The sequence below is a fragment of the Ovis aries genome, chromosome 6 (genome assembly GCF_016772045.2).
Source record: "Ovis aries strain OAR_USU_Benz2616 breed Rambouillet chromosome 6, ARS-UI_Ramb_v3.0, whole genome shotgun sequence".
Lineage (NCBI taxonomy): Eukaryota > Metazoa > Chordata > Mammalia > Artiodactyla > Bovidae > Ovis > Ovis aries.
This window is the reverse complement of record NC_056059.1, coordinates 103,818,433-103,832,894: the sequence shown is the minus strand read 5'-3', so window position 1 is coordinate 103,832,894 and position 14,462 is coordinate 103,818,433. Positions and strand designations below refer to the sequence as shown.

Here is a 14,462-nt window from a genome sequence, read left to right as displayed (position 1 = left end):
TGGAGTGGTGCACGCACAAACCCAGGAACGCTTGGACGCCCCAGAAGCTGGAAGAGCAAGGAAGGGCCCTCCCCGAGAGCCTTCAGTGGGGCATGGCCCTACTGACACCTTGACTTTGGACTTCTGGCGTCCAGAGCAGTGAGGGAATAAACTTCAGTGTGTCTGTGGCCATTTGTTAAGGCAGCCCCAGAAAACAAATACAAATGCCCTTCTCATTAAGCACACTCTCAGAGGGTACACATTGAAGTTGATTGTAACCTGAATCAGAAGTTGAAACTCCTGCCTCTGAATCAGACACCTTGAATTGAGACACAAGATCGCTCAAGCAGAGAATACTGATTAAGAGCCCTGTCCTGGGCAGACAGAAGTAAGTTCAAATCCCCACCCCCACCAGCTGTGTAACTCTGGGCAGGCTGGGTCACCTCTCTTAGCCTCAGCCTCTGTGAGGTGGGGACAATGAGAACACCCTGTTTAACTAGGGGGAAATTCAGATCAACCACGGAAAGAATTTATCACAGAACCTGGTTATCACAGAACCTGGCATCTTAAAAGCACACAATCAATGTTGGCTGCCATCATTAATCTACTTTAGCTCCTGGCTATCTTATTGAAACAGCAGACCATGAAAAACTGATAAAATATAACTGAGATTTACAAAGGAGGAAAATGGTATCCCTAACACTCCGGACTGAGGCTTTCAAGCAAAGTCCCAGAGTTCTAACAAGCTCTTTGAGTGGCCTTTCTTTGGTAAAAAAAAAAAAAAAAAAAAAGGCTTCTCCCCTTCCCTCTGCATCCCTCCCTGTCCCCCAAGACAATCTCCCGCAGCTCCCCGCTTTGACTAAACCTGATCTGAAGGTGTGGGGAACAGCGCCCCCACTGTAGGGAAGAACTCTTGGTGATGCAGGAAACATTGTTGCCACTGCCGATTTCAACCCAGAAACTGTAAGAACAATGTGAAAGGAGTTAACCACTTAAACTTGTTTTCCTGAATTCAACAATACTGAGGGATGCTGGGAAACACTGATGAGCAAAGCAGATCAGAGTCCCTGCCTCCAGAGCTTTCACTCCAGAGGGGAGGGGAGCTGAAAGCAGAAGTCAATACTGGAATAGACTAGAGCATGCTTAGTGCTAGGAGAAAAAATAAAGCCAGGGGAATTAGTGGTGCGAGCCGTTACGAGTTAACAGGTAGGGTTCCAGTCTGTCCCCCTCATCATTCTGGCTGCACACTTCTGGCTTTGCTCTGGGGCCAGGAAGCACTCCCTTCCACCACCACATTACACTAGTCCCTTCCACAAGAGGGCACAGCATCACAAGCAAGATGTCTCCGGAAATTCTCAGCTTAGAAGAGCATTGGTTTCCTACTTGATTCCAGTAAGTGAGCAAAGGGCTTAAACCCAATCACATGGAACAGGTTCCTAGAAAACAGCCTCCACTAGTGAAGATGGCATCCAGGAACGGATGGACGATGTGAAATAGATTTTGGAGCCAACAATTTCTAGGTTGTCACATTTCCCCAGCCAGAGTCCTGAGGTTCCAGAGGTTAGGAGACCTACCAGCTCACACAGCTGTGAAGGCACTCTTATTTGTTGACTCCGGTCTGGCTCCCAGCCTGATCTTAGTGATCTTTCCCCCTACCCTGAGGATGGTGAGGAAGTGTGAACTTGACAGTGACCTTGACCTTCCCTGAACCCCATCACCTGAGTGTGCGTGACATTCCTGGATTGGTCCCTGCATCCATTTCCCCTTCTCCGACATTCTCACTATCACCATGAGAGGGGGCGGGGCTGCACCACTCCAAATTCCCAGGGCAGGCCCTGATTGGCTCACAACACCTGCATGGCCCCACCCCTTAATAGTAAGTGGTTCGGGGATGGATACATGACCCACTCAGAGCCAACAGCCTGAAGAGGGTGTTGCTAGGACCGTCCTATTTCTTCTTAGGAGTTAAGAAAGAGCTTCTCTCACTTTCTCTGAGCTGTTTCTTGTGAGGACGTGGAGTCTGACACAATGATGGCATCTCACCAGCACAGTGAGAGACTAAAGTCTGAACGATAAAAGACGGGGCAGAGCCTATGAAACCCAGGTCCTGAGAGACATCATTAGTCCCACTGGGGCTGTGCCAGAGGCTAGTCCAGATACTTTAGTGAAAAAAACTGGTTTGAGGTAGAGTTTCTGTCACTTGCAGCCATAAGACTCTAACTGACGGGGAAAAAACAACAGTTCTGGATGATGGCTATCAGTTCTTACTTACATGCTACTGTGAGCTCAGGAAGACATTTGTACTTAAGAGACATGCTCTTCCTCAGTTTTTAAAAGACCCTCAATGTAGACATTATCCCATTTTACAGATAAGCTTGAGGCCCAGAACAGTGAATGTGCCCACACTCTAGGCAGCAGCAGATCCATGAATCAGATTCAAGCCAGCCTCTCTTGAGTCCTCCCTATGCTGTCTCTCTGCCCCAGAGGCACAGAATCTAGCCACTTCTCCGCAAGCACATCCAACAGCACACGTGTCTCAGTAAACACCCCAGTTTAGCCAGCTCCCAACAAATCCATCGACTGGGGGATAATTTCGTTAGCGCTTCTTCATTGCAAAGTCTGAGGAATCAAGCTGCTACCCCCAGACCCATTCTCTTCTCCTCCTTGGTACCTGCGGATGAATGGTGTCCCCATCTAATTTCACATCTACCTGGCAAATCAGAATATGAACCTGTTAGAAATAGGATCTTTACAGATGTAACTAAGATGTTAAGCTGAGATGAAGTTATAACAGATTGGGGTGGGCCTTCCCTGGTGGCTCAGATGGTAAAAAATCTGCCTGCAATGCGGGTAGACCTGGGTTCGATCCCTGGGTTTGGGACGATCCCCTGGAGAAGGGAATGACAACCCACTCCAGTGTTCTTGCCTGGGAAATCCCATGGACAGGGGAGCCTAACAAGCTACAGTTCTTAGGGGTCCCAAAGGGTCAGACACGACTGAGCAACTAACACAACACAACTCGATCCACTAACTGGCGTCCTTATAGAAAGAGGACAAGACCCAGCCATGTGGAAAGGCAAAGGCCATGTGGTGGCAGAGGCTGCAGTGACACAGTATGAACAAGGAAGGCCAAGAATTCCCAGCAACCACCTGAGGGCGGATGACGACTATGCCCTCCTTCATCTGTGCTCCTATTGCCAACCTGGGATAAAGATGTGATGGTTGGCACTCCATGGCAGGAGGGGCTGTGAGGAACAGGGCCTCCTCACAGAGCCCCTTCTGAGGGGAAAGCTGAGAGGCCCTGTGGCCTGCACTGCTCTGTGAAGCCCTTTCCAGACTTTGCACATTAACAGAGAAATAAATTCCAGATTTTAAGCCCCTGTATAACAGGGTTCTCAGACCTAATCCTAACTGATCTAAGGAATGAGTCCAATGGCCCCACACTGACCACAACTGCCTTTTTCTCCTCAATTGTTTCTTAAGAGGCATGTTAAATGTGTAAGCGGAAGCCTGGAAGCCTTCCTGCATTTCTAATCCAATTCAGCTGACAAAGAAACAAAATGCAGGCCACCTTCTGAATAGTTTGCCAAGAGGCCTGTCTGAGGAGGGACATTTATCAAGTGGGGGGATAGCGGGAGAAATGGACATTAATTCCTTTCACTCTATTCTCCTAAGTGGCCCCCACACACTGAGACAACCTGAACTGGGGATAGTTCTACTTGGCACTGGAATGGAAACAGATACCAAGTCCTGGGGCTTCTCTGATGGCTCAAATGGTAAAGAATTTGCCTGCAATGTGGGAGACCCAGGTTCAGTCCCTGGGTTGGGAAGATCCCCTGGAGAAGGGAATGGCAACTCACTCCAGTATTCTTGTCTAGAGAATCCCATGGGCAGAGGAGCCTAGAAGACTACGGTCTGTGGAGTCGCAAAGAACTGGACACAACTGAGCGACTAATACACACACACACACAGACACCAAGTCCTTGGTACATTTTAAATTAAGCTCAGTCCATCTCTTGGGCAAATACTTGTTTTCTCCCCATTCTATTTCCCTTAAATATACATTTCCTGGGGCTTCTCTGGTGGCTCAGCCAGTAAAGAATCTGCCTGCAATGTGGGAGACCTGGGTTCAACCCCTGGGTCGGGAAGATCCCCTGGAGGAGGGCATGGCAATCTACTCCAGTATTCTTGCCTGGATAATCCCATGGACAGAGGAGCCTGGAAGGCTCCATGGCGTTGCAAAGAGTTGGACACGACTGAGCGACTAACACTTACATTTTTTTATACATTTCCTATGACAGAGGAGCATACTTTATATGTCTCCTATTACAGAAACTATAGGCTGTTGATAAAGACTTAGTTAACTTAATTCTCAGCACGCTGGAACAGATACGTGATCATTCCTCCTTCTGTAGATGAGGCACCAGAGATTTAGCGACCGATGCAACCTGATTGGGGTCACAGCTGACAGGAGTCTGGATTCACACGCAGAAGAAACCTTCTCCAAAGCCTTCTCTTCCTATTAAGTGACAACAGGGGCTGCGGAACACCTCTAAGACCTCAGTCCTGGTATGTGCTTAGATTTTCTATACATTAGAAATTTAAAATCAGTGCGACTCTTCTGCCAGTCCAGGTACTGGATTGTTAAGATGTGAACTGATGCTCTGTCATTGGCTGGTGACCAGTCTAGGGATGGTCCTTCCACCTCCAATCCTTCAATTTCTTAAGGTGTCTCCCACCGACAGGACAGCCCTGCCGGAAGCCTCCATCCCGCACCCAGGATGGGAGGGACTTTGCTGGAACCCTAGGGCCTAGAGCCAGGCTGGGAGCACAGTGGTCCCCGTTTACTGCTCCAAGAGGGGAAGATGGGGCACGTGCTTGCAGAGAGGTCACACGCATGAGTCAGGGAAGGATGAGGCGCGTGTGCACAGAAGGAGGGGTTGTCTGTGGGCAGGGAGGACAGGGTGCCTGTATATAGAACAGAAAAGGTGCCTGTGTACGAGAGAGACAGGGCGCGCATGCGTGGGGCGTGCGGGAGTGCGTGTACTGCAGGACCGGCGCGCACGCAAGGCGGGGCGGGGCAGCACACGTACCAGCCGGCGGATGTCGCGCTCGCACTCGCGCTTGATGCGGTGCACCTCGTCCTGGTGCGCCTGGTAGGCGGCGCGCAGGTCGGCCGCCTTGGTCTTGTCGGCCTGCATGCAGTTGCTGAGCGCCTCCTCCGCCTGCTTGCGCGCCGCCTTGAGCTCCAGGATCTCTTGCTGCAGCCGCAGGCGCTCGCCGTCGAAGGCCCTGCGCGCCTCTTCGCGCGCGTCAGCCAGGAGCGCCGTCTTGACCTTGTCAGCCGCGCCGTCGCGCAGCACGTTCAGCGTGGCCTGCAGCCGCTGCAGCTCGCCCTCCTTGATCTTGGCCGTGCGCGCCGCCTCCTGCTCATGCTGGCGGATGAGCACCTCGCGCAGTGCCTGCAGCTCCTTGGTCTTCTCCTCGTGGAGCTTGGCCCTGAGCTCCGAGATGTAAGCCGTGTGCCGTCGCTGCTCCTGCTCACGCTCCAGCTTGGCCTCCTGCAGCCGCTCGCGCAGCTTACCCACCTGCGGCCAGAGCGGGGAGACTCGGTCAGGGTCAGGGCCAGGACGGGGGGCGCCGGCAAGGCTTGCTGGCACCTCCCCAAGTCCCTTTTTGTATGACAGGCCCCTGAGACCCTCCTGGGCCCCCACCCTCCAGTTCCCTCTGCCGCCACCTCCATTAGCCCCACCCAGACTCTTCCCTACTGTTTTACTGAGATTTCCCCAGCCGTGGAAAACCATCTGAAGGTGTTGGAGGAGGGTCAGACTCTGACATCCCCTCTGATTTGGAGTTTTTCCGAGGAAGGACAATTTATCAGTCACAAAATATGCCCTGCAGTAATCATCTGTCTCATCAAAGTGTAGACCAGAAATACATCTCCAGTGCTCCTGCCCTGAGCTCTGGAATTCGAGACGGAGCAGGTGAAGGTAGAAAGGGGTGGAGGTGGGGGAACGGAGGTGCCCTCACTCCCCTGCCAGGACTAGGGGGCTCCAGCGCCACAGCAACATGAACCCCTCACCACCCAGGAAGGGGGCAACTGTTTTGCCTGAGGCAGCCAAGGTTCGGACTTCCCAGGTGGCTCAGTGGTAAAGAATCTGCCTGCCGATCCAGGAGATGTGGGAGACGGGTTCGATCCCTGGATGAGAAAATCCCCTATAGGAGGAAATGGCCACCCACTCCAGTATTCTTGCCTGGGGAAATCCCATGGACAGAGGAGCCAGGCGGGCTATAGTCCGTAGGGTGACAAAGAGTTGGATATGACTGAGCATGTATGCAACCAAGAGATGTCCCAGTGACCTGCCTGGGGTGAGCGGCTGCCAAGGGGCCGGGCAAGGCTTTACCCCCGGGTCCCTGGCCCCAGAGAAAGTGGGATTCTGCAGCTGCCAGGCTGCCAGCCCCACCAGAATGTATTCATCTATTCAGCAAACAAAACTTTATTTGTAAGATGTGCCAAGGGAGTGTTTTCTTCAAACACCCCAAAAGGCTTTATTCGATCTTTCCATTTCAAATATCACACGATTACATACATTACACAAGAATCCATTTGCTTTCTAAATGACACCCATCTCCAAAGAACCGAAACAAATGTGTCTCTCATGGACAGGCTGTTTCCATGGAAAGTGGCATAATTTCCCCTGGACCACACTGTTTATAGCACACCAACATGCTGAAATTAATTTTAGGTGAGGAGTTTTACAGTGTTACGTAGGGTGGGCAAATCTTTACTTAAAACAGCAGGGAAAAAGCAAATCAAACCCACCAGGCAAAGACACAAGTCTCCTTACAGCAAACTTAATCACGGAAATTAAACATGAACCCAGTTAGAAGGCCCATTTTGCCTGAGAGTTAGAATGGGCCTCTTCCTAAGGGACTAAGGGCCGGGATGCCAGAACTTTAAATACTGAACATGATTTCCCAGGGAGGGACTAAGTACTTGCAGCATGCTCCTTCCAAGGGAGCAACTCAGTGTCCTGACTTCCTGGGTTAACACTGACAGTGATCTGAAATCAAGAGGATGGGATCTTGTCGGATTCTGAATCTGTGCCGATGAAGGCATTTCGCTTGGAAAATTACCTAACCTCGAGATGGTTAATGTGTCCACTGGGCAGGGCTGTGGTACCAGGTCATTCAGCCAAACATGAGTCTAGATGCTGCTGTGAAGGTATTTTTAATGACTAATATTTAAATCAGCAGCCCCAGAGTAAAGCCAATGATCCTCTATAATGTGAGTGGACCTCACTTAAGACCTTAAATCAGTTGATGGCCTTAACAGAAAAGACTGAAATACTCTGCCTCATTAGTGTGAGATTCATGCTCCCTGAAATTTCCAGCCTGCCTGCTCTGCAGATTTCAGATTTGTCAGCCTCCATGACCAGGTGAGTCACCTTCCTGGGAAAAAAAAAAAATCCCCCTCCATCTCTCTCTCCTATTGGTTCTTTTTCTGTCTGAAGAACCCTGACTATAAAACCTCCCAGATCCTTCCCTGTGAAACAAGTCCATTAACAGCTGCCCCGTGAAGACTCTTGGGAGGAGGAAAGTGGATGAGCAGATGAAGGGAAGTTTGATCCCCCATAAATAAAGGAGGGAGGGATGTGGACAGTGTGAACAGAGGTGTGTGCAGGGCAGTCTGAGGGTTGGGGAGGCTGGGCCTGTCCCTGGGAGAGACAGAGGGGGCCACTGACACTAACAGTAACAGAGGGGCCAGGGATGCTCACAGTGGATGGGCCAGGGGAGAAGACCCTGCTGGTCCTACCAGCTCTACCTAGAAAAGCCCAAGGTCGAGCCCAGGCAAGGACCCAGGTGTAGCACAGTGAGGCGGGGGCCGCCCCAGGTGTGCACAGAGCACCCCCTCCTTACTCCATCCAGCTGAGCAGGTTGACAGAAGTCACATGTCATCTCACTCGCCAGACGCCTCTAAGCCACCCCACCAAGTCGAGAGGGGCAGCAGGAGAGAGGGGACCTTACCAGCCTTGTCCCAGCACCTGGGCTCTAAATGCAACAAGAACAAAATGACTGAGAAAGGGCATGCAGCTGGGGCTGGTGGGAAGAACGCTGCCCACCCCACCCTCCAGTGGGCACAGTGAAGTCAGCCTCCGCTTGGCTGTCTCCCCTGCTCCTCAACCCATCCCTGCGACCACCCTGGCTCAAGCCGGCAGCTGCAGCCCTGTAAGAGACCAGGGCAGTCAACCTCACCAGTCGACCTGTGTCTGCCCCTGTGCACGCGCCCCTGCGTCGCCCCCTGGTGGCCAGCACAGGCCTCAGAACTCAGATGATTTCCCTCCACTGCCCTCTGAATTCTTAGGGTGCAGGTTAATTGTTCTGAAACCACTGTGTGTGCAGAGCGTTGAGTAACTAAGTGGGTGGTGGAGTCAGGCTCTCTCTGCTGGAGAGAGGACACCATAAGCAAGGGGAGGAGGCCAGAGGATCCAAGTGGTAGTGGATTAGGCTGAGGACGTCAGTAAGAACTCACCTTTAACTTAATATACATTTAGAGGTTACATTAAGAATAGCTTAGATATGTATACATACACAGTTAGTATATATGCATACGCTTCCTTGCTCTTCTAGCTAAGCCCAGAAGTAATGGCATGCCAGCAGTGGTGAGCACTCCCAGTGCCCAGATCTCGGTTTCTCACCATTTTCCAATAAAAGCGACCAGAGGGCCTTGGTGAGTGGCTCTAGGAATGGGGCAGGGAACATCCAAAATGAACCAGGAGGACCTTACAGGACCAGAAAGTAGGGGTGTGCCTGAGAAGAAATTAACAAAGGCCACAGTGGCAGGGGTGTGTCAAAGGGACACAGGAGCCGGCTGGAAGAGATCCAGTGGCCAAAGCTGGAACGGTTTGAGCAAAATAAGGTATCAGGTTGACTAAAAAGTCCACTCGGTTTTAAGTTAAAATAAAATACATTTTTCATTTTCACCAAGAACTTCATTGAACGATGTATTCATTAACCAAACGAACATTTTGGCCAACCTAATAGTATTGGATGACAACCCAAAGTATAAAATCAGAGTTTGTAGTGATATAAAGGATTGAATAGATACATACAAAAAATGCAAAAGAACACAAACAGAAACCCTCGAGAGCTCTGTGGCATGCAACACACAGGCCTGAGTCCTCCCCGGCCCGCAGGACTGACCCTGGTTTATGGCTCTCTGGTCCTCCTCCGTGACCGCCCAGCTCAGGCCACCTCCCTGCCCACTGCACCTTGGACACACAGACACCTTCCCGCCTGCAGGCCTTTTCCTGAGCTGTTCCCTCTGCCTGGAGGGCTCCTGGCCAGGTCTCTGCAGGGCCTGCCCTCCCCCACCTGCAGCGCCCCTTTGTTGCCGACCACCTCCCAGAAGAGCCGCCCCTGCTCCAACCCCACTACTCTCCACTTGCTTCTCCAGCCTTACTTTCTTGACACTTTTCACTATGGCACAAATATCACATGTTAATCTCCTGGCCTTTGCTCCCCACCTCCCCCACTAGACACCAGCTCAGGGAGAGGGTCTCCAGGGCAGCGCAGTTTCTGGGACAGAGCATGGCATGTGGTGGAAGCTCAATAACCAAGAATGAAAGGATGATGGGCCTGGCAGTTTGTAAATAATCAGTGACAGCATCCACTCCCCAGGGGCTCCCGGCTCCTAGGCTTGCTGGCCCCTCTGCCTGGTGCCTTCCCTCCATTCCCCAGGAGGGTCTGGAAGCCTTCCTCGATTGGGTCAGGGCCTCCTCTGGGTCCCTGGAGTGTGATTCCCTCCATCACCACACAGACCACACCCCAGTTCCAACCCTCCCAGCATACCCACTGGGCCAGCCCCTGAAGGGCAGGATGGGGCCTGACTTGCTTCTGTAGCTAGATTAGTCCCTGACCCGGGGTAGATCAAGACCAGGATGGGCTGCTCACTGCAAGAATCACCAGCTGTTGAGTGGTGGGCAGCAGCTAGAAGCTCCATGGCCCGTCCTGAGCCCATGTGCTGACCATTGCCCTCTCTGCCCCTACCCACCCCAGACTGTGGGCTTCAACAAGCCAGGGACTCTGCCTCCAGTGGCCTGGCACCCCAGGTGACACTGAGGAAGCCCCCAGGTGATGCTGGATACTTGGGATGGTGTGAATCCTGCTCCCTTTCTCACCAGCTAGCAAAATCCTTCAGAGCTGGCTCCACACCACCTCTGGAGAGAGAAAGCAAAGCTTTTTCAGGCCCCTCTGACCACTGCATGGTTTCCTAAAACCTCTGGTGCCACAAGCCAAGTACTGTTATCCACCTAGCTCCCTGAGCATCTTAGCACACAGCCTGTCTGTGAATGGGGTCATTTCTGAGTCATCTCCAAATGCCCAGCCCAGCCCTGGGGCACAGGCCCAGGGGGACTCGAAGAACCAACAGGTGTGTTCCCAACAATCCTTGATTCTATGGGTTCCTCTGCTGAAGTAACAACACTGTAAATGCAACATCAAAACTGGCTATCACAAGATCATATAGAAGTAACAGTTCTATGCAATTGTAAGGTTTATATGTATGTTTATCATGATAGCTCAGTTGGTAGAGAATACACCTGCAATGCAGGAGACCCCAGTTCGATTCCTGGGTCTGGAAGATCCCCTGGAGAAGGGAAAGGATACCTACTCCAGTATTCTGGCCTGGAGAATTCCATGGACTGTATAGTCCATGTGGTCACAAAGAGTTGGACACAACTGGGCGACTTTCACAGGTGTCATACCAGCCAGTAAACACACTGCTGAATTCTCCAAGAACAGAAACCCTCTCCGCACACCCTTGGAAGGGCCACGAGGTGGCTTGATTGAGAACACAGCAGCCAGGGCATGTGGGGCAGGAGGTGCTGGGGACAGGGAGGCCCAGCCTGGGGTTCTCGTAGGCCAGGCTTCCAACCTCGTGCCAACACCTACGACCAGACTGTCCTGCTGTGATGGGCTGAATCGTGTCCACCAAATTCCCATGTGGTTGTTCTAACCAACCCCCCACCCCCACCCCTGCCAGAACCTCAGAATGTGACTGTATTTGAAGACAGTCTTAAAAGAGGTCACCAAGTTAAATGAGGTCATGAGGGTGAGGTCCTGATCCAATATAACTGGTACCCTTATAAGAAGAGATTAAAACACAGACCCAGGCGGAGAAGACCATCTGAGGATGCAGGAAGAAGATGGCCATCTACAAGCCGAGGAGAGAGGCCCCAGGAGGAAACCAACTCTGCCTGAACCCTGATTTCAGACTCCCAACTTCCAGGACTATGAGGAAATAAATCTCTGTGGTCGAAGCCTCCAAGTCTGTGGTATTTTGTTTACAGAAACCTGGCCACCTCTCTTCCCTGACCCTCAGTCTGCTCACCTTTAGAGTGGGGGAGAAGGGGGCTTCCCAGGTAGCTCAGCAGTAAAGAACCTGCTTGCCAATTCAGGAGATGTGGGTTTGATCTCTGAATCAGAAAGATCCCTTGGAGAAGGGAATGGCAACCCACTCCAGTATTCTTGCCTGCGAAATCCCGTGGCCAGAGAAGCCTGACAGGCTACAGTCCACGGGTCACAAAAAATCAGACACGATTTAGCAACTAAAGGACAACAAAGTGGGGAGAGCCTCATCTAACCTCACAGGTCACTGCAAGGGTCAGGAGGCTCTCCACGGTACCTGGTGTGGACTGCATAGCAGACACATAAGAAATGTCTGCCAAGCCCTGAGTAACTACAACGTGACAGGCAGTGCCCGGGGCCCTGGATGTGACTCTTAGTCATTCCTTAAACAAACCAGAGAGGCAGACACATCAGATGTCCCCATTTAACAGATGGGGAAACTGAGGCATAAGGCAGCTACCCGGCTTGCCCCAAGACCTCAAGGCGGATTAGGTGGTGGAGGTGGGATGGAGACCTGGTCAAATGACAATGGTCCCACAGACACAGCTGCTGTTGCTCCTTCCTAGTCAGCTGCTCAGGCCCAGCTGGGCAGCAGATAACCCCGGGGGATCCTGGCAGGTGAATCCTTCCTGGGTTGGGCAGGGCGTGCACAGGCTGCACCGCCAGCAGCTATGCTGAAAGACTGCGGCTGCACTGTCTCTGGAACTCATGAGAGTCTGGGCACGGGAAGGGGCATACGTGTCCCCAAGCTCCAGAAGCCCAGTCTTCATCGCCCCAGCTCAAGGACTCTGCCTCTGTTCTCCACGCAGCCATCTTGAGCTGGGCTCAGAGCCAAGGACCAAGCCTCAGCCCCCTCCCCACCCAGAAGCTGGACCCTGCTCAGCACTCCAGCTGCTGCCAGAGTCCCAGCTCTCAACCAGACACCTGCAGCTATTCCTGGGGCAGGCCCTCCCTGCCCTCAGGTCTGGGGGCAGGGCGGGAGGGGACCTGCGGGGCTGAGAGTACAACCTCCGTGTCCCCAGCCAGACAAGGTCCTCAGATGGGTCCCCCAGGAACAAGCCCAAATCCCATCCTCTTTCTCTTCTCACACAAGTGGCGGCTCCTCTCTGGGCTGGCAGAGCACCTCCCACCTTGCCTGCTTTTGCCCTCAAACCACCCGGGTCAGAACCACACCAGCATAAAGGACCGTGGCTGTGCAAGATGGGCTTTCTTTGTTTCCATCACCTGAGATCTTTCAGTTCAGGTCAGTTCAGTCACTCAGTTGTGTCCGACTCTTTGCAACCTCAGGGACTGCAGCATGCCAGGCTTCCCTGTCCCATCACCAACTCATGTCCATGAGCTTACTCAAACTCATGTCCATCGAGTCGGTGATGCCATCAAACCATCTCATCCTCTGTTGTCCCCTTTTCCTTCCACCTTCAATCTTTCCCAGCATCAGGGTCTTTTTCAATGAGTCATTTCTTCCTATCAGGTGGCCAGAGTATTGGTTTCAGCTTCAGCATCAGTCCTTCCAATGAACAGTCAGGACTGATCTCCTTTAGGATGGACTGGTTGGATCTCCTTGCAGTCCAAGGGACTCTCAAGAGTCTTCTCCAGCACTACAGTTCAAAAGCATCGATTCTTCGGGACTCAGCTTTCTTTACAGATCTTTGGTAGTAGTTTAATCGCTAAGTTGTGTCTGACTCTTGCAACCCCACGGACTGCGGTCCTCCAGGCTCTTCTGTTCATGGGATTCTCCAGGCAAGAATACTGGAGTAGACTGCCATGCCCTCCTCCAGGGGATCTTCCTGACCCAGGAATTGAACCTGGGTCTCTTGCACTGCAGGCAAGCTCTTTACTGACAGCTACTATGAAGGCCCAAGATAACCTTAAATCGGGCAGTCACTATGATACCATGTTATAGATGAGAAAATGGAGGTTCAGAGACTTCAGGTCACTTGTCGAAGACTGTGAAGTCAGTCAGGAGCCTAGGTGAGGTCTAAAGCCAGGTCTGCAAGGTTAGACAGCCTGGTCTCCCACTGTCACTAGCTGCCCATCACGCCTGCCCTTTGACTGGCACTCAACTGGGTATTGTACTGACGGGCTCCAAAGCTCATACCTGCCTTACCAGAGCAAAGGGTCCCATCACAGAGCCAGGCTCCATACTGAGCCCTTCATGTATCTGTATTTACACCCTTACTCCTGACCGTTGGCCCATCGGGTGGCCTTATTATGGTCCCATCCTGCAGGCGAGGGGAGTTATGGTATGGAGAGTGAAGTAACTGGCCTGAGATCAGAGCCAAAGGTGGGGGATGGGACAGGATTTGCACCCACATGGCCTCTGTACCGATGTTATACCCATTTTATTGAGGGGCAAGTTGAGGCTCGGAGAGTGGAAGTGCCCACTCTCACCCCAGCCCTGGGACACACCTTCCCAGGGCAGTCTGTCCACCAGGAATTCACAGCCCACACCTCACCCGAGCCGGGAGACCCACGCCCCTCCCACCTTGCTCTTTTCCTGCTGGAACTCGATCTGAATGCTGGTCAGTTTGGCCCGCAGCTCCTCGTTTGCCATCTGCACCGGGTCCATCTCCATCTCGGGCTTCTCGCCCTTGCTCCGGCCTTTCTTAGACATGCTTCCTCTCAAGTTGAGATGCTGAGATCTTGCGTTCACTCCCGCCAGCCAGCAGGCACCGCTCCCAGCTCCGCCGTGCTAACCAGTCTCGCAGGGCTCAGCTCCTCCTCCGTGTAAACCACCATCACTTGGGATCCTGGGAAAAGAAGGAGGCCAGGTCAGCAGAAGCAGTGGGGGCAGGGAAGGGAGGTAGTGTGCCTCTCGCCTGGGGCACTCTTAACAGGAGTGCAGCTAGCATTCACCGAGGCCTCCCTCCCAGAGCTTGCACTGCTAACCCAAGGATGCCCTGCCATTCAAAACTGACCGAGCACTTCTCCAGCTAGGGCTGCGTCAGAATCACCTGGAAGCTTATTATGGTCCTGGGATCACCCCCCAGAAAGCCGATTTGCATGTCTCCCATGCTCCCAGGTGGAGGTTCCTTGTGACCACTCCTCACTGAGTAGCTCTATCTGGTCCAGTC

The 14,462-nt window shown here is 52.5% G+C and overlaps 1 protein-coding gene across 10 annotated transcripts in view; it reads right to left on the bottom strand.

The window, feature by feature from the left end:
- Positions 1-14,462, bottom strand: part of LOC101113239 (janus kinase and microtubule-interacting protein 1) — a 130,136-nt gene that overhangs the window by 32,030 nt on the left and 83,644 nt on the right. For 9 of the 10 annotated variants that reach the window (XM_042251626.1, XM_042251627.1, XM_042251628.1 and 6 more), the window contains 2 exons: positions 13,874-14,138; positions 5,073-5,567 (listed from right to left, as the gene is read on the bottom strand). In XM_042251626.1, the coding sequence (XP_042107560.1) occupies positions 5,073-5,567; positions 13,874-14,002 (624 nt within the window). In that variant the 5' untranslated portion in view covers positions 14,003-14,138. The remainder of the gene's footprint in view (positions 1-5,072; positions 5,568-13,873; positions 14,139-14,462) is intronic. The other variant, XM_042251632.1, reaches the window with a different exon arrangement.